At 28.9% G+C, this 19,148-nt stretch overlaps 3 protein-coding genes and 1 long non-coding RNA gene across 7 annotated transcripts; 3 read left to right on the forward strand and 1 right to left on the reverse strand.

Moving 5' to 3' along the window:
- Positions 1-16: 16 nt before the first annotated feature.
- Lanb2 (laminin subunit gamma-1) lies at positions 17-7,098 on the forward strand. Its single transcript, XM_074259225.1, has 8 exons — positions 17-169; positions 677-938; positions 1,235-1,536; positions 1,608-1,816; positions 1,918-2,021; positions 2,514-2,702; positions 2,778-3,003; positions 3,078-7,098. The coding sequence occupies exons 1-8, from the start codon at positions 17-19 to the stop codon at positions 6,499-6,501; spliced, it is 4,869 nt and encodes a 1,622-aa protein (XP_074115326.1). The 3' UTR covers positions 6,502-7,098.
- LOC141537994 (syntaxin-6-like) lies at positions 1,438-13,631 on the reverse strand. Of its 3 annotated transcripts, none has more exons than XM_074259238.1 (7): positions 12,426-13,631; positions 11,369-11,574; positions 10,637-10,731; positions 10,486-10,545; positions 9,378-9,610; positions 9,006-9,100; positions 1,438-1,574 (listed from the first exon to the last, which is right to left on the reverse strand). In XM_074259238.1, exons 1-7 carry the CDS (start codon positions 12,458-12,460, stop codon positions 1,501-1,503), a joined length of 798 nt encoding a protein of 265 aa, XP_074115339.1. In that variant the 5' UTR covers positions 12,461-13,631; the 3' UTR covers positions 1,438-1,500. The 3 variants fall into 3 exon arrangements, with proteins under 3 accessions (XP_074115339.1, XP_074115338.1, XP_074115337.1); XM_074259237.1 differs by lacking the exon at positions 1,438-1,574 and adding an exon at positions 7,223-7,377 and having other exon boundaries at positions 12,426-13,620; XM_074259236.1 differs by lacking the exon at positions 1,438-1,574 and having other exon boundaries at positions 7,782-9,100; positions 12,426-13,628.
- On the forward strand, positions 10,638-12,057 carry LOC141537996 (uncharacterized). The gene is made up of 4 exons (XR_012480988.1): positions 10,638-10,833; positions 11,340-11,583; positions 11,707-11,768; positions 11,913-12,057. It is a non-coding gene; the product is annotated as an uncharacterized LOC141537996 (long non-coding RNA).
- A 545-nt stretch (positions 13,632-14,176) lies between the features above and the next one.
- On the forward strand, positions 14,177-19,076 carry Pep (Protein on ecdysone puffs). Of its 2 annotated transcripts, none has more exons than XM_074259227.1 (7): positions 14,177-14,355; positions 14,563-14,782; positions 14,977-15,123; positions 15,844-16,070; positions 16,462-16,747; positions 16,810-16,968; positions 17,503-19,076. In XM_074259227.1, exons 2-7 carry the CDS (start codon positions 14,576-14,578, stop codon positions 18,805-18,807), a joined length of 2,331 nt encoding a protein of 776 aa, XP_074115328.1. In that variant the 5' UTR covers positions 14,177-14,355; positions 14,563-14,575; the 3' UTR covers positions 18,808-19,076. The 2 variants fall into 2 exon arrangements, with proteins under 2 accessions (XP_074115328.1, XP_074115327.1); XM_074259226.1 differs by having other exon boundaries at positions 14,179-14,355; positions 14,563-14,836.
- The last annotated feature ends 72 nt before the right edge of the window (positions 19,077-19,148 follow it).

The raw sequence follows: 19,148 nt of genomic DNA on the forward strand, positions 1-19,148 counted from the left end.
TAATATTCATAGAAGAATGAAGTTTCCTTCGTTATGGACAAGTTTTATAACTGTTATTTGCATATTTGTTGGAATTCTCGGCGATCCAGGTCCTGCTGAAGATTTTTATCACCGGACTCCATCTAACCGCGATGAAATAAAGTGTTACGATGATTTTGGAAAAGCTCAGGTAATTTAAAAATTATTAATTAATTAAACTTTATGAAAATAAGTATTATAAATATTATATTGCTATTAAATAATTTCACTTAAATTTTTTGTTGATAATTTTTGTGTAATACTTCGAATACTTATCGTCAGTTTTTGAATCAATCTTTTCTTCCTCTTCTTCTTTTATTAATTCATTTCTATATGATAAATGAGGGGTTATCGTTTGCTTCGTGAATCGCTTAAACTCTCTCTAAGATAAGCGGAAGTGAATGATAAAAAATTGATAATATTATACATTCATATAATAAGCTTTCATAAGGCAAGTTATCCAATTTTTAATTCTGCAATTCCCTCTTTAAAAAAAAAATCTTCATTAACTAAAATGATAGTTATCAGTATATTTGAATGACTAATGTTATAAATTTATCTCGAACTGTTTATCGTAATTTTCAGTAATAAAAAATTGTGTAATTTTATTTTTATTGATATTGAATATAAAAAAATTATTAAATAAAATTAATTTCAGAGATGTATCCCACCTTTTGAAAATGCGGCTTTTAATATTTTAATGGAAGCAACAAACACGTGTGGTCAAGAAAGTAGACCTACAGAGTTTTGTAAGCAAACAGGAGTACATAAAAAGTCCTGTGCAATTTGTCGATGGGGTGACCATCCAGCAGCTTATCTTACTGATCATGATAATAATGATAATGCTACGTGGTGGCAATCAGAAACTATGTTTGAAGGAATCGAATATCCTAATCAAGTTAATTTGACTTTAAAACTTGGTATGTTATCAAATTTTTTTTTTTTTTTTTTTTTTTTTTTTTAATGAAGCTTATGTATGATACTATTTTAATTTTTATGAACGTAAAATGAGTAGAATTTTAATCTATTACAGCTAGTTTTAGATTAAAAAAAACGTCGTACCTACGGGGACCTTTCATTCTAGAGGTCTTTGATTTCATCCATCTGCCGACCATATGTTTTTTTTTTCTCTCTTAAAACAATCTTATGTAAAATAGATTGTAATGCAGCAATAGCGTAGAATTTATTTTTTTTTCTAACTGCTGTAATTTTTTAGGTAAAACTTTTGACATCATATACGTTCGGGTATTATTTGAATCACCAAGACCGGAGAGTTGGGGAATCTATAGAAGAAAAAATGATAAATCAGATTGGGAACCATATCAATTTTACTCAGCAACTTGTAGAGATACTTACGGACTTCCTGATGTCAAAGAAACTATTCGGGGAGAAGATACTCGAGTTCTATGTAATTCTGAATATTCAGATATCTCTCCATTAACCAAAGGAACTGTTGCTTTTTCAACTTTGGAAGGAAGACCCTCAGCTTATCAGTTTGATACCAATGCAGCACTTCAAGTATATATTAATAATACATTTTTTATTTAAATAATCATCTGCAAAAATTAAATAGATTTTTTTTTCTTTAGGAATGGGTACAAGCAACTGACCTCAGGATAACACTTGACCGTTTAAATACTTTTGGAGATGAAGTGTTTGGTGATGAGCAAGTACTTAAATCTTATTATTATGCAATCACTGATATTGCTGTAGGCGCTCGTTGTGCTTGTAATGGCCATGCGGGAGAATGTATTAATTCTAGTAGTGCTGATGGATTAACGAGTCGCAGAATTTGTCGGTATGATCAATAAATTTTTATTATTTTAAATTATAAATCAGTTTTAAAGTATTATTTTTTATAAACACGTTAATTAACAATTAAAACTATTATCACAATAGATGCGAACACAATACAGCAGGTCCAGATTGTAACGAGTGCCTACCATTTTATAATGACGCTCCTTGGGGTCGTGCAACACTGAATGACGCTCACGAATGTAAAGGTAAGTTAAAAGTTATATGATGGTTACTTTGTTCAAAGGATGAGTTTAAAGAAAGCATGAGTGTGTATCCAAGATTGTCGGGGCACTTTTTACGACGCTCCTTATAAAGTATATTGAGTACCAGCTTTTCCATATAAGTCAACAACGATAATTCCATAGCAAACGACGTATATCATTTATTGTGAGAATACAATTTTCAGTTTACTCTTCGATTTATAGATAGTTAATCCTTAATTTTTAAATAATCTACATAAAATTGTACAAAATAAAAATGCGGTTCTCATTTTTTATAATTGCATTATTCAATTTTGTTTTGATAAATCCTAATTTGGCTTATTGGAGCCGAATGTCTGCTCGTTATTTTAAACCTACCCGTGAGTTTTAAATAAAAATCCATAGCGAAGTTTAATTGATTTTTTAATTTAGTAATTTTTTTTTTTTTTTAATATGTGAAATAAAAAAAATACTAATATTGATAATATATTTTTTCAGCTTGCAATTGTAATGGATATTCAGACAAATGTTATTTTGACAAGGATCTTTACGCACAAACTGGTCATGGAGGACATTGTATTGAATGTAAAGCTAACCGTGATGGACCTAATTGTGAAAAATGTAAAGAAAATTATTATCAACGTGCTGAAGACGGTTATTGCGTAGCTTGTAACTGTAATGATATAGGTAATTACTTTTTTTTTTTATATTAAACTACTTATGTGATTTAAGTGGCATGTAATAAAAAAAAACTTCAAACAGGGTCAAGAAGTCTTCAATGTAACAGCGAGGGTAAATGTCAATGTAAACCAGGAATTACTGGTGATAAATGTGACCGCTGTTCTCCAAACTTTTATAATTTTGATTCGATTGGATGTACTTCTTGCGATTGCAGTGAAAAAGGATCATTGGGTAATGAACCAAGTTGTGATTCTGTTTCTGGTGCTTGTTCTTGTAAGGAAAACGTTGAGGGTAAACGTTGTAGAGAGTAAGTATTATATTGTGTCAATATTAAGTAAATCATATTTTTAAAAAATTAATTATATCATTAATTAATCTCAGGTGTCGTCCAGGATTTTTCAACTTGGCTTTAGAGAATGAATTTGGTTGTACTCCTTGTTTCTGTTACGGACATTCATCAATTTGTCGACCAGCTAATGGTTATTCAAAAGTTGTTATTGAAAGTATGTTCGTACGAGGTAATGAACGATGGTCGGCAAACGTTGTCGGTAATAATATATCTTTGCATTATGACGCTGTTACGCAGACGATATCAGTAGCGGCTCCAGATCGTGACAATGTTTATTTTGTTGTGCCTGATAGATTTTTAGGAGATCAACGAGCCTCTTACAACCAATATTTATACTTTAATTTGAGAATTGGCGAAACAGATCCTACACCAACAGCTCGCGATATTATATTAGAAGGAGGCAATGGTGAACAAATAACTCAACCAATATTTGGTCAAAATAATCGTTTACCTACTGTCACTCCTCAAGTTTATAAATTCAAACTTCATGAACACGCTAATTACGGCTGGCAACCACGTCTGTCAGCTCGTGCTTTTATGTCAATTTTATCAAATCTTACATCAATAAAAATTCGTGGAACTTATACTCATCAAGGTCGAGGATTTTTAGATGATGTTGGTCTTGAAACGGCACAACGAGGAGTAGCGGGTGAACCTGCTGATTGGGTTGAACATTGTCAGTGCCCACATGGTTATGTAGGACAATTTTGTGAGTCTTGTGCTCCTGGATTCCATCATGATCCACCTAGTGGTGGCCCATTTGCTCATTGTGTTCCCTGTAATTGCAATGGGCATGCTGATATTTGTGAAGCAGAAACTGGACAATGTATATGTCAGCATAATACCGCAGGAAGCAATTGTGAGTTATGTGCTCGAGGATTTTACGGATATCCATTGAAAGGAACACCAGATGATTGTGAAGCATGTCCATGTCCTGACAATGGACCATGTATTCTTTTGGGTAATAATCCCGATCCTATTTGTTCAGAATGTCCAATAGGTCGTACAGGTGCTAGATGTGAAACTTGCTCTGATGGTTATTTCGGTAATCCTGATAAAGGAATATCATGTCGTCTTTGCGAATGTAATAACAATATTGATCTAAATGCTGTAAGAAATTGTAATCAAGAAACAGGAGAGTGTCTGAAATGTGTAAATAATACTGCTGGTTTTCATTGTGAAGATTGTCTTCCTGGATACTGGGGTGACGCATTATCGGATAGAAAGGAAGATAGTTGTAAGCTATGTCAATGTTATCCACCTGGAACATTAGAAACAGAGGTTGGAGGTATCGAGCCCTGTAATCAGCTAACAGGTTATTGTTTATGCAAGCCGCATGTTACAGGAAAAAATTGTGATAAATGCGAAGATGGATATTATGATATTTTAAGTGGAGAAGGATGTACTGCATGTAATTGTGATCCTGAAGGATCATATAATCGAACATGTGACGCTCTTACTGGACAATGTCAATGTAGACCTGGAATAACTGGAAAACGTTGTGATGCTTGTCAGCCCTATCAGTATGGATTTGGTCGTGAAGGCTGTAAACTCTGTGATTGTGATCATATTGGATCACAAGATTTACAGTGTGATGCTTACGGACAGTGTCCATGTTTAACAAATGTTGAGGGAAGACGTTGCGATCGTTGTAAAGAAAATAAATATAATAGACAGTATGGATGTATTGATTGTCCACCGTGTTATAATCTTATTCAGGATGCTGTCAATTTACATCGAAGCCGTTTAGCGGACCTTGAAAATACTTTAAAAAAAATTAATAGCAGCCCAACTGTCATAAAAGATTCAGATTTTGAAAAAGAATTAAATAATGTTGAAAATCGAGTAAGACAACTTTTACAAATGGCTAAAACTGGATCTGGAAGTGAAAATAAAACATTAGTTGAACAACTTGATGATTTACGTGATCAATTAAATCAGATAGAAAAAATTTCGCAGAGTGTTGATGTTACGGCTCAAGATGCTAAACGTAAAACTAATGAAGGTCTTACGAGTATTGAAGAAGCTGAAAGTGTATTAGATAAAATTCATGAACAGCTAACCGAAGCTGAAGATTATTTAGCAACTGATGGAGCTACGGCTTTATCTGATGCTAAAAAACGTGCTGAACAAGTTGGTCAGCAAAATCAACAAATGACTGAAATAGCACAAGAAGCTCGTATTTTAGCTGACTTAAATATTAAAGAAGCTAAAAAAATACATTTGTTATCTGAACAAGCTAAAAATACATCATTGGAAGCTTATAATTTAGCTAAAAAAACGATAACTAAATATTCAAATATAAGTGAAGAAATTCGAGAATTAGAAAACAAATTAGAATTACTCACAGATCGATTTAATGAAGTCAAAAATTTAACTTCCACTGCTATTGCTAAATCTATAGCAGTTGAAAATGAAGCACTTCATTTATTAATTCTTGATCTTACTGTCCCGTCTATAGATATAAAAAAATTACAAAATCAAGTCACGAGTGTTAATAATGATGGATCAAGTATCAAAGAACGTGCACAATTATTATTAGAAGAAAATGAACAAATACTGAAAGATTTAGATGAAAAAATAAGAGATAGTGAGATATTGTTAGAAAAAGCACAGGATCAACAAGCTGCTACAGCGGAATTATTGTCAGATGTTGATAAAGCTGATGAAAAAGCTAAAGATGCATTGAAAAGAGGTAATGAAACGTTGGTTGAAGCTAAAGAAACACTAAAAAAACTTGGTGAGTTTGATGCTGAAGTTCAACGTGAGAAAATGAAAGCCCAAGAAGCTTTGAAAAATATCAATGAAATCACTACTATGGTCAATGAAGCTATTGAAAAAGCTGATGAAACTCAAATTATCTTAAACGGCGCTGAAAATAATGCAGCTGGTGCTTGGAATATTACAGCAGAAGCTCAAAGAAATGCTGATGATGCCGGTGAAAATGCCCAAGGCATAAGAATAGAAGCCAATAGAACAAAATCAGAAGCTTGGCGTTTAAGCAATGAAGCTGATAAACTTCATACTCGGGTAGAAATAACTGATTCAATTGCCAAAAAATATGAAATACGTGTTGGTAATGATGTTAATCTTACTAATGATGTTAATCATCAAGTTGGACAAGCACGAAACCGAGTGGTTCTTGCGACTCAAAAAGTTGACAAAGCTCTAACAGAAGTTTCTGAAATAATTAATGAATTGGAAAATCTTCCGGAAATAGATGATGCTGATTTAGATCGTCTTGAAGAACGTTTGATTGCCGCGGAAAAAGAAATTAGAGCTACTAATTTAGATGAAAGAATTCGTGCATTAACAGATGCTAAAAATTTACAAACCCAGTGGGTTAAAAATTACGAAGATGAAGTTAATCGTTTACGCATTGAAGTTGAAAATATTGATGATATTCGAAAAGCATTACCAACTTCTTGCTACAAACGGGTTCGTCTTGAACCATAATTACATAAAAGTGCCCTATTGTGCCATTAATTACTTAATTTTATTTAATAACATGACTTGATGTTAAAAAAATAAAGATGAGTAACAATCGATAACAAATTGAGCTTAATATAACTATTTTTAATCACGAAATTTTTTTAAAAAATTGTTGAAAGTTAAATAATTAAAAAAAAAAAAATAATAGTTTTAGTAGAAGAAAAAAATTTTTAAATGCAGAAAAAAAAGAAAAATTTCTTCGTGTTTCAGAAATATGCTATAAAAGCGATGCCAAAGACTTTTATAATAATGGAAGCACTTTGAATGTTACTAATAATCTCATACACAAACACATTATTTACTCCCAATAAAACGTATAAAAATAATTCACCTATTTTATAAATAGTATATGCATATAATAATTGATTTCAATGATCATTATGCCTTCTTGTAGATACATTAGATACATTCTATCGTCAGTAATACTTTTTTCATTTTTTCATACTTTCAAATAATATACCGTGCTATATTTTATAAGTTTTTTTTTATGAAATAGAATAGTAAAATCCATTTTTTATAAATTTAGTTAAGAAAATTATAAATCTATGTATAATGAAAAAGTATATTAAATATATGATTAAAAAAAAATCTATTTGTATTTTTTACAATATTACCATCATAGGATGAAATTTAAAGGTAAAATAGCTAAAATCTTAATTTCAGCTAAAGATTGAAGCGAGATAGGTTCAAATGAATTAATTAGAGATGTTTATTCTGAATATATGATTTAAAACCGATAATCATAATTATTATTTAGTTATATTCACTTGATTATAAATAAAATAATCAGTAACACCAAAATAGCAGTCAATACTCCAATAGCGACCCATTGTCTCCGATCTAAAACAAACGGAAAGTAATGTCGCATACGTATTATTTTTTATATTCTAATTAATTTTATTTTATTATTTTATCATTATGAATATATATCCAAAAATTTCTGTATTCTTCTTATATTTTTTATCTAATGGTTAACTAATTAAACATGTACGCTAATATGATCTGATGTTTCAGTTTTATATGAAGTACATAAATAGTAATACGAATAACCTTTATTTTACTGCAGTAAAATATTTTTTTTCCTTAAATTAACTAAAATTTTTCTATTAAATAATTTTATTCTGCTACTACTTTACGCCAATAAACGTAATTATTCAATAAATAAATATTATATTTTTAATTTCTTCAAATTCTCATTCTCAAGTTGATTACACATTTATATTTATCACACAGTAAACATAAAATTTTTATACGAATCATGTATATATTTAATACTTAATTCCATCTATATAATAAATTTACTGTTTAGTTGGAGGACAGTGAGATCTTTTTGGTTATTAATTATTATCTACAAACCACAAATTTCTTATCAATTACCACCAATAACAATAAATTTTATATTTATATTATTTTCCTATATGTAATCACTATTATTATTTATTCATTTTATTTTCCGTCTAAATGTAATTTACATTAGTTTATTAAAAGAATTTTATACTGATTTCTATGCGTACTCACATATTGTGGGGCAAAGTAAAAAAATTATTTTATTTATTATAATTTAATTGATTTTGAAATTAATTTCATCATTTTTAAATAATTTAAAGTTTATATGCTTTTCCCTGATACTTACACAATAAGAGAAACCCATGAAGTCCAGTATAATTTTCTTTCAATTTTAGCTATTATCATGAATAACAAGAGTTTTCCAACAACCTTTAACTTTGTTTTTCAATTAACTAAATGAATAATTTCATAGACACTCTAATAAAATCATCGTAATTATACAGTTTAATTAAATATATTTGGTTTTTACTATTTCTTGTGTTAATATATACTGTATATAGATAAATATATTTTACTAAAATCAAACTTGCTATATATTGTATTTCTGTAACATTTTGGCAATAATTTATTTTTGGCATTGTAGTTGGATGAAAAATAAGTGTACTCTATTGCGTTGATACATTTTTTTTTCATTTGATTTTATGATTATATGATAAAATATGTTGAAACGATTAATTATAATTCAATCTAAACAAGGGTTCACAAAATGTGATTAATTAAACGATCAAGAATAACTTGAAAATAGAAACTAATTATTGATTTTTTATTTAAACTGACTCTTTAAGTTTAACATGTCAAATTAGAAGAAAAAGTAATTTAACTGGCGGACTATTATTATCAACGACAATTATTTCTGATTGCATTAACTGTAATTAGAATGTTTTGTAAATTATTGAAATCATTTGCTAAAAATGATATTAATTAATAAGATTATTAAATCAGAACTGAAAATAAAATTATCTCAATAAAAAACCGATCAATTTACTTCTATTCGGCTGCACATAGAAAACAATTCGTTATTGTAGTAGAAAACGTGGATAAGGATGTTGTTTTAGTAGGATAAGCTGAGACAGGAGATATTGATGCAGTTGTAGGAGCAGGAATGTAATTACTATAGTTACCATTACTCATGTGAAGAACCTTGGCCATTTTTTTCATTGTAGCATCCAATTTTGAGTCTGTCACTTCCATTTCATTACCAAAATCATCTAGCATACTACAATTATTAAATCAAATTTATTAACCGAAAATACATTAAATCACGAGTTTTTTTTACGATACTGAAGTTAACAGACATCTGATAATTAAAAAAAATTTTACAGTTAAAAAAAAATTTCATCATGAGGATTAAGTTTTAAAAACTATGAATGCAATTTTTTAAAAATATCTTACTAGTACTAAATTATTTCTTAAAAATAAAGCTAAGAGAATTTCAAGTACCGGTTGACTTCTGTATCATAATTTTTTTAAGATATAATAAATACAATACTTACACAGCTTGTTCATCTAATTCAGAATTAATTTGTCTTGATACAGTTTTCAAAGTTCCAATACTTTCACCTATTAAATCCAATTGATCATCTTGTTGTCTAATCATTTGTCCTTGCTGCTGTAGAGTATCTTCCAGGAATTGTCGACTAGGACTATCAAGTTCATTTTCTAATTTACTATATTTTGTCGTTTCATGATTAACTGGAGCGCGAGCTGGACTGTTGTCCAGCAGCGGCTAAAAAAATAAATTGTTATTTATAATTTAAATATCAATTAGTCAATAACTAAGTTATAATTATAATTAATAAGCATTAAAAATTAAATTGTAACCCAAAAATTAAATGATACTGAAATGACATTAAAGTTAGCTGTCACTTGACAATTTTTTAATTTTCTTCAACACAAAAAATTTGTTCTAAAAAATTTCCATTTTTAATTTATTAAAATTTCTACAAGTCCATTTTTTTAATAATTTTTTTTTGCTATAATTTACTTGTTAAAGAAAATTAAAACAACTATGAAGTGACAGCTAAATTTAATGTCATGATACTGAAAAGTCATCTGACAATCTTTAGAGTTTTTTTAACAAATAAATTATTATTAAAAAAATGTTTTTTTTTTTTTTCTACAAGTGAAAATAAATTGAAAAAAAAAACACCGATGAAATATTTTTAAAATATTTTCTTAGCATTTATTTATTTGTCAAATAAAACTCAAAAACAAATAATGTATACTGATATCAGTCTCATAAAATTTATAATAAATAATAACTGTACAACCATTATTATAATTCACAAAAAAAATATTTGTCTGTATGAAACTCGAATTTTTTGATAACTTAATTAAAAATTTATAACACTTGTGTAGAGTTTGTTATTGAACTTTAATTGGTTATAAGTCATGATACGTATAGGTCTGTATATGCCTATTAAACATCAACAACTGACAAAACATACATAGATAAGTATGTGTTGTCAAGTTGAAGCTATTGTCATAGGTGGCGCAAATTTATGTTGACATTCATCTTCCCGTACAATAATTATTCCACGTACCAACGTCTATGAGTACAAATAATAATTTATATTTATGTAAATAATTAAGATTACTCACCTGTCTCGCAGTTCTGTCACGATCTCTTCCACGACTGAGATTCATTTTATCTTTCATGATCTACATTTATTTAAAATGAAAAACATAACTTTATTGAAATACGCATATTATTTTTGTAAAAAATATACAACATGTCATAATAAACATTTACCTTGACCTCGTCTCGTGTATGATCAATGAAAGCTCTTCGAAAATTTAGTTCCTTGTTATCAATTTTAAACTTATTTGGATTCTTTTCCACAATACGTGATAGTTAATTGTCAAGGAAAAATTAACCGCTTATTCATTAATTACTAACTATGAGAAGAAAACAAATTAAAAATTTTATTTTTTAAATTAATTATAAAAGTAAGTAATCCTTTTTTTGTTTTGATTCTTAAATCAATAAAGTGAGATTAAAGTTAGCTGTCACTTCAGAATTGTTTTAATTTTTTTAACAAATAAGTTATAGCATAAAAAATTATTAAAAAAATGGACTTCTAGAAATTTTAATAAATTAAAAATGCAATTTTTTAAAAATAATTTTTTTGTCAAAGAAAATTAAAAAATTATCAAGTGACAGCTAACTTTAATGTCATATCAATAAAATGATTATAATACTGAATCGAACAGACATTTGAAAACTTGTAGAATTTTTTTGACTAATTAAAGTATTTTTAAAACTACTCAAGTAGAAATATTTGGATGCTATAAATATGCAATTTAAGAAAAAAATATTTTCTAGTAAAAAAAGAAAAAAAAATCGTCTAGTCAGTTGATTTCAGTTTATAAATGTTTAAGCAAAAAAATTATTTTCAATTTTTTCAAAAAAATAAGATTATTGTAAAGTATCTATTTCTAACTATTGCCAGAAGCACAAGTAATTTTATTTCAGAAAGGATATCAATTGTGTCTTCCAAATCTTCAAGATCCCATTCAATAGATCTCAAAGCGTTTCTTAACTCTGTGGTCGTCCACTCCAATTCTTCTTTAGAAACCGGAAGTCCTCCAGGGCCTACTCCATTTGGCGTTACGACGGTGACATTTGACTGAGAGTCGGTCCAGCGACCATACAAACCACGAGTTTTGTTTAAAGCTTTACATACCTCGCTGAAGTTGGTAAAAATTATTAATTTGATGATTAATATTGCTGAACTTTATTAAACTGTTTTCAATTTTTCATGACAAATATAAATTCATTATAGTTTCATTCAAAATCAGAATGTTTTTACTTTCTTTTAGAGGCGTGCAACAAGGAAATACAAATCTATTAACAATTGATAGGAAATTTTTGCTACGTATGTGTATGTACAGAATTGATAATTTTCCATCTGATTGATTTCTGATAATTTTTCGATTTTTTTAACAAATAAATTGTTATAAAAAAAAAGCTTACGTGGAGAAATAAAAAAAAAAAAGATGACTGTAATTTTTTTAATTTTTTTCAGTGCCAATTTATTTATTAAATAAAACCAAAAAAATATCAGATCTCTGATAGTTTCAGTATTATTATAGTAAATGATTGAGCTTGGTATATCATCACATCAAATTGATAAAATAGCTGAGATAATAAGATAGATAATGATGTACAATTATTTTTCATAGTTCGTGAAGAAAAAAATATTGTCACAACAAAACCCGGTCATTTCTTTTCGCAAAGAGTGTGTGTATTTGACCGATCACATTGTTAAGAATGACAGAAAGGTTTAAAATGATAACTTATGCATATGGCTCAGGATGACTACTGATGAGGCTGTATTATCAATCTGCAAGCTGCTTTATAATGGAAAAAAAAAAAAAAAATAGAGAGTGAGTTACAAAAAAAAATGTATAAAAATGGTAATTATTAAAAAATTGTTGCAAATAAATAAAATTTTTTTTTAATGTTTCTAGACGATTGTATGAGTATGAGGAATAATTTGGTGTGCAAAATTTATTGAAAAATTATTTGAAGCACTTACTCTTTGACGACAAAGAATGGGTCTTCAAGCGTCATTCCTCACGAGAATTTAAAAAACCGGCCTGCTTTGCCGTCTTACGTCTCTAACAGAGATCTTACGTATTTGTAATTTATCAATCATCGGTAGATTTCAACAAATTTTATAAAAAAAAAAGATTTTTTTCTTTTAGATATTAACAATGAACAGTATTTATCAAGGATTGATTCAGATGCAACTCAATAGTTGTTTAATTTGAATAAAATAACAAAAATTTAACAATTACATGAATTATAACAAGCGTTTTGCATTTGTACAAACGAAAAAATTTTTTTTCGATTTCAAGTAATAAATATGACGTCTGTACGACGTCCGCGACTGCAGATGGCTATTTTATTCGATTTTGACGTTTGCGCAAAAGCACTTCACTTAGGAAAGCACACCAACATCTATTGATTCTACCGTCATAAGACCGACGTAGAAAAGAGTGAGATACATTGTGAAATAAACTGAAATAAAGGAATTAAAAAAAATCGCATGAAAACTGAATTCAAATTGTCCTACAGCGCTGTTGAAGCTAAAAAAATGATGACTTTAATTTAAAAACCTGATAACTGAGATTTAAAATATGAATATGTACAGTGGAAGCTTTCAAAAGTTTCCTAGGTTGTCTTTTTTGCTCTTGTTAGCGTTTTATGAGAAATTGAGACAGAAATACGGTAACTTTTAAGAGCTGTATTTTTGTTCACTGTACTCTTGTTTTAATTTTTAAAATTTACAGACTTAAAATTGAGGACTATTTTTCATCCGGCTGATGAAAAAAATTCGGCTGATTAAAATCAACTTGTAAGGGATAGTGGAGGTGTGAAATCGGATTTGCTCATTTTCTAATTTAATTGAATCATGATCAAGTACCATGCAATTGAGTATCAAAAAAATTTCATTTATTATGAGTATATGTTTACCTTAGCGTTAATATAACTCTTTAAAAATTAATTTATCTATTAGAAAATATGTTAAATTTAAACACAAGTTTTTTCATTCGGGAAATACAATAGTTGAAATAAACTACGAAAATGTTTTTAAAAAACTGTATTTGTTGTGTTTTAAAACAGTTTTTCCGTATTTTACAGTTTATTTGTTTATATTATACTCACTATGTAGATTGTTACGATAGCTCTCAGTGAACACTTGTTTTAGGGTCGCTTAATTTAATAAACAAATAAAATTTCTTCATGTAGAGTATTGAAATTTTTTTTTACAATAGTTTAATTACTAAAAAAATTTTCGAAAATTGTCAGAAGTCTGTTAATTTCAGTATTGTAACGATAAATTTTATTGAAGACTGATATCTAATGGACATCAGTATGTATTCTTCTGTAAACATTTTGTACTTAAGTTTTAAGAAATGTCATTAACTTAGCAGATAGTTGATAATTTCAAGAATTTTTGTAACAAACAAATTATGGCAAAAAAAAATTGACATTTAGAAATTTTAAAAAATTACAAATGCAATTTTTAAAAAAAATTTTTTGGAACAAATTTATTTGTTAAAAAAAATTGAAAAATTGTCAAGTGACCGCTAACTTTAATGCCATATTTTAAGATTGTCAGAAAGATAGTTTTTAAATGTTTGAATTGCGCGCTTTTTTGGTTTTTACAGTGTAGTGACACGAGTGTAGAGTTTTTGAACTTGTTTTTGACATTGAAGCGATCACTTTCTATAGTAAGTTCCCGATGTATGTATGTACGGTGAATGGCCATTTGTAACTTGTGTCCCATTTAATCTGTACTATAATAACTTATACACAATTTCACATAAAACTTTTATTTCTCGTTGTTCCTACTTCATTTTGGCTTTCTCTACAACTCCAGTTCGACCATCATTCCGTTTTACTCTTGGGGACTGGACTTTGAGGCTAAGCGACGCTTTATAATCAATAATCTTTTTCGGGTAATTTATTAATTATTATAACTCATTTTACAAAAATATATATTATTATTTTATTAATTCTAATTGTCAAAGTGAAAATAATTGATAGCTTTTGTAACACCGGCATTATTTAGAGTGGAAATAATTCTAAGCTCTGTGTAAAAATTGTTATTATTATTATTATTATTATTATTTTTTTTTTTATAACAATAGTTTGATTGTTTTCAGATTTAGGACAAAAATGTCTTACAATCGTGGAGTTAAACGTAATTCCTCAGGGAATCGTAATTTTAATCGTAACACTGGAGGAGTCGGCATGGGGGTTGGCAGTACTCAGAGCTGTGGATTAAATCCTTGGGAGAGTGGTGTAATGCCTGGTCGCGGGATTTTACCTACGCCGAGTAACAACAATCTCTCGTTAAATTCACCGCAAGCTCAACTAGTCATTGCAAGTAATCTTCTTAGTAATCTTCTGAGGACTCAACAAGATACTCAGCCTCAAGTAAATTTTTTACCCAAACTTATGATATTATGATCACCAATTTATTTTACTATTGATGAGTTCATTTTAGCTTTTTGGCTGAATAACTAAAATGTTAATTTATTTTTTATTAATTCAAGTAATTTTTTTACCTCGAACAGGTTCCATCACTCCTGAGTTTAGGAACAGGTTTAAATGGACCTAATTCGAACTTCCGCGGCGCACAGAGCTTTTCAAACAATCGTTATAATGATAGACAAGGACGAGGAAATTTGAAAAGTCAACGTTCACAGCCATACAGCAATAAGGTATGAGGTTTTTTTTTTCCTTTTTTAGTTTATATTAATTTACAGTTACATTAAAGAAACTTCATTGAATTCCAATTCATACATCTAACCAATTATCATCAAAACATTGGTCGATTATTCCAGTAGAGTAATTTTTATTTTTTTAAATACTTATTAGAATGTTATAACATTCTCTAACACATTTCTCTATTGAATGAGCAATATTCTCATTATAAAGATCTTTTTTTTCAAAGTACTTTATTATTAAGGGAGATCTAATCCCATTCATTTCTTCATACCACACAAAATCGTTGCGATTATTTTTTTATATATATAAATATAAATATATTTGTAAAATCTAATTAATATTTTACAAAGAAGCTTTTAAAATTATTGAATGATTTTAACTGGATAAAAGAATTAAAATCTTTAACCATAATAAAAAAGGAAAAAAATTATTTTTCCGTAATTTGACGTTTATATTAACGTCGATCTCAAAAGTTTTATCAACAAAAAATCTAAATGTGTATTCTTTTGGGAACTGTTGTCCAAATGTTATCATGGACACTTCCCCCTTGAATCCGTTAAAAGAAAAAATTTTATTAATTATAAATGATAAACTTCTGATGTTTTAATTTCGGTGGTTGTTTCAACCACAACTTTAATTCGAATGACAAAAAAAAATTGTCACCTTTCTGATGGCTTGACTTTTTGGTCATTATGGCCCTATCATTTAAATAGATGGGTAATCGTGCTCGCGACGCTGTCGCTAATCGACGTGGCCCATCATCCGCACAACATTCTCGTGCGCAGTCCAATCAACGTATCAATGGAAACCAAAATCAACATCGCAACGATAAATCTAAAGCTAATTCTGATTCGAAAAAAAATCAGACTGTCAAAAAGGAACAGCAGGATCCTAAGAGTGTTGATAATGAGAAAGCAGATACCCAGCCTAGTGCGAAAAGGTAAGAGTTCGCCATCGTTTCAACGGGCGATTTACGTTTCATTCATATTTTTATTCATTATTATTAAACCAATAAACAGCTGATAATTTTTGTATCGCAATTGATTATATTGGTTATCTATTCTAATTGGTTATCTATCTAATATATTCATCTATTGGTGATATAACAACGCTATTTCTTCACGTATCTCACCCGATCTTTTATGATCTACGGATTCATTTATTTATTTATTATAATTATTATTATTATTGGTGTTATTATTATTGTTGTTATTATTATTCATATTTTTAATTATAACTCATTAAAAATTTAAAGCCTACTGAAAAAAATTTTTTTTTTAAATTGTCAGTTACTCAGCTTACGATTGATGTTAAAAATTATTTTTCATTAGTGAGGAAGATGAGACTGCCAAGATTATAAAAGAAGAGGAAGAAGATGGCGAGAAAGAACAAACTGAAACAACTTCAACTGAAGTTACTGAAAATGATGACAAGTCGAAAGATGAATCGACTAAAAAATCAGAAAACGCTGCTAAAGGTTCACCATCAAAGAAGACGGAAGAATCAGCACCGACAGGAAAAAAATCAGAAGCTAGACATGCTGAAAGCCGATATGCATCAGTGCCAATCAGCCAAATGTTTTGTCATGTCTGCAATAAACATATGTGGGATGGATTTGTAAGTAAAAGAATTAATACAACAATTACTTAACTGTATTTATCAATAAATTTATATTACAGTCTTTTGAAAATCATCTTCGAGGTCGAGCTCATCAACTTATGATGGAAAAACTTGATGAATCATACAAACTGAGAGTTGATTTTATGAGACATGAATTAAAAGTTTCCGAAGAACAGCGAGAATTAAGTTTACATAATTCAAAACGTCGTGGAAAGAAGGTAAATAAATAAAAAATAAAATGCACAATAGGATAAAGGCTCCAAATATTGATTAGTTTAGATAAAATGAATATAAACACATTACTTATTGAAAGTTTATGCTAAAGTTGAAGCCACACTAATATTAGGTACATTGTACAATTTACAATACCAATTATTGATGATTAATCTTAGATATTCAATTGTTTTGATAAATATTTATTGATTATGAAGTATTTAATTTTAGATAAATTGATTACAAATATGGTGATCACCAAACACGGCAAGATTACGTTCTATTGACTAATTTTCACAATTTTTTGACATTTTTACACAACCTTTTTTTTTTTGTTATAACAACTGCATATGTTTATGTGCAGGCGCAAATTTTTATTCAACTTAATAAATTACGTACTGAGTATAAAATTAAATAACTAGATTTTTTTAAAATCAAGTTGTTAAGTTGTCTGGTCAATATTTGATTCTATTACTCTTTTTGTTTTATTTTTAAACGGGTTCAGAATAACAACACGATTTTTTTCCTCATTTTTTCAGGTTCCTGTAGACTTAAGTGTTCGAGAGTACTGCACTATGTGTGATTTAAATTTCTATGGTACTCTTTCAACTCATAGAAAAAGCGAAAAACATCAACAATTGAAGATATTTTTACATCCTCGTTGTGTTGCTTGTGCTAAAGAGTTTCCATCACGCATAGAGTATGATGAACATTGTTTGACACCAGGTCACATGGCCAATGCTGTTCAAGTTGAAGAACAGAAAAAAACAAAAAAAAATAAACTGGCTAAAGGCGAGTCAGAAGTTCGTACAGGAGATGATGAAGATAAAGATTCTGGATCTGATCCAAAAGCCAACGATAATGATGATGAACTTCCAGAGAATACTGAATATATTACAGATATTAAAGAAGATGTTGATTTGACAAAATATAAAATTCCTTCTTACAAACATTGCCGTCAGAATCAATTAGAGATGGGAGCTTCAATGGTTAAAAAAGTTGAAGGTTTTCATTGTGAAAAATGTAGGCGGTTTATGCTAACTGAAGAAGACATGAAGTCTCATTTGCGTACAGTGACTCATTACCGAAACTTTGTTGCTGAAATAAAAGCTTTAACTACTCCGGCAACTGCTGAATCTAATGACGAAAAACCTGTGATTCAGGATGACGAAAACAAAGGTGACGAGTGTGAAAGAGAAAGTAAGCGACTAAAGTTAGACAATACTGAATCAGAGACTAAAGATGAGCCGATGGAGGATAAAAATAGTTCAAAAGTTTCTCCTGAAAAAATAAAAGAAAAACAAGAACACAAAGAGAAAATAGAGAGTGGTAATGAGAAGTATGATCCTATGGAAGCTGATGTAGAATCAGAAGAAGAAAGTATTAAACCCCAAACTGATGAAAAAAAAATAGAAGAAGAAAAAAAACCAGTAGAGAAGAAAACACAAGAAGAGCAAAAGGAAGAAGAAAAGGAAAAGAATGAGGAAGAAAAAGAAAAAGAAACAGGAAAAGAAAAAGAAAAAGAGAAAGAAAAAGAAAATACAAATGAAAATGACAAATCCATGGAAGCGTGGGACGATGGCGATAATGAAGCTGAATTTGGATTCGGAAATTTACTTGGGGACGATAATGAAAATTCAGAAGAGCAACCTACAGTTCAGCAAAATGTGCCTGAACAAAAGACGCAATCTACACCGCAGGTGCAGCCAGTGAATAAACAATTATCGGCAACTCTCGCTGAAAGTCCTGCAAAACTAAATAGTTCTATAGATAAAGGATCATCACCAAGAGGTCGAAACTACCGTGGAAGAGGTCATCAACGTGCGCGACGATCACGTCGTTAATTTTTTTTCAATTTTTTCTATGACTATCGATAAATTAAAACTAAAAAAAACAATGTTTTTTATTTAAATAATAATCAGCTGTTCAATTTTATTATGTATTGATAATTAATACTTATAAATTTTTTCACATAATATAATTGAGCGTATAAAAAAATTAAATCATGTATCGGAAATACCTTTTGAATTAACTAGCCTTTAATACAAAAAATTGTGTTTTTGTGTCATTCCAAGAAATAATAAAAATAAATACTCTTATTATTTTATTCTTATTTCTACAATGTTTTTATGTCTAAATGTATTATATCATCTATTTATAACAAAGTGATAACATTTACAGGTGA

This window comes from Cotesia typhae, unplaced genomic scaffold (assembly GCF_013202065.1).
Source record: "Cotesia typhae breed Kobodo isofemale line unplaced genomic scaffold, CoteBio_Ctyphae contig_20, whole genome shotgun sequence".
Lineage (NCBI taxonomy): Eukaryota > Metazoa > Arthropoda > Insecta > Hymenoptera > Braconidae > Cotesia > Cotesia typhae.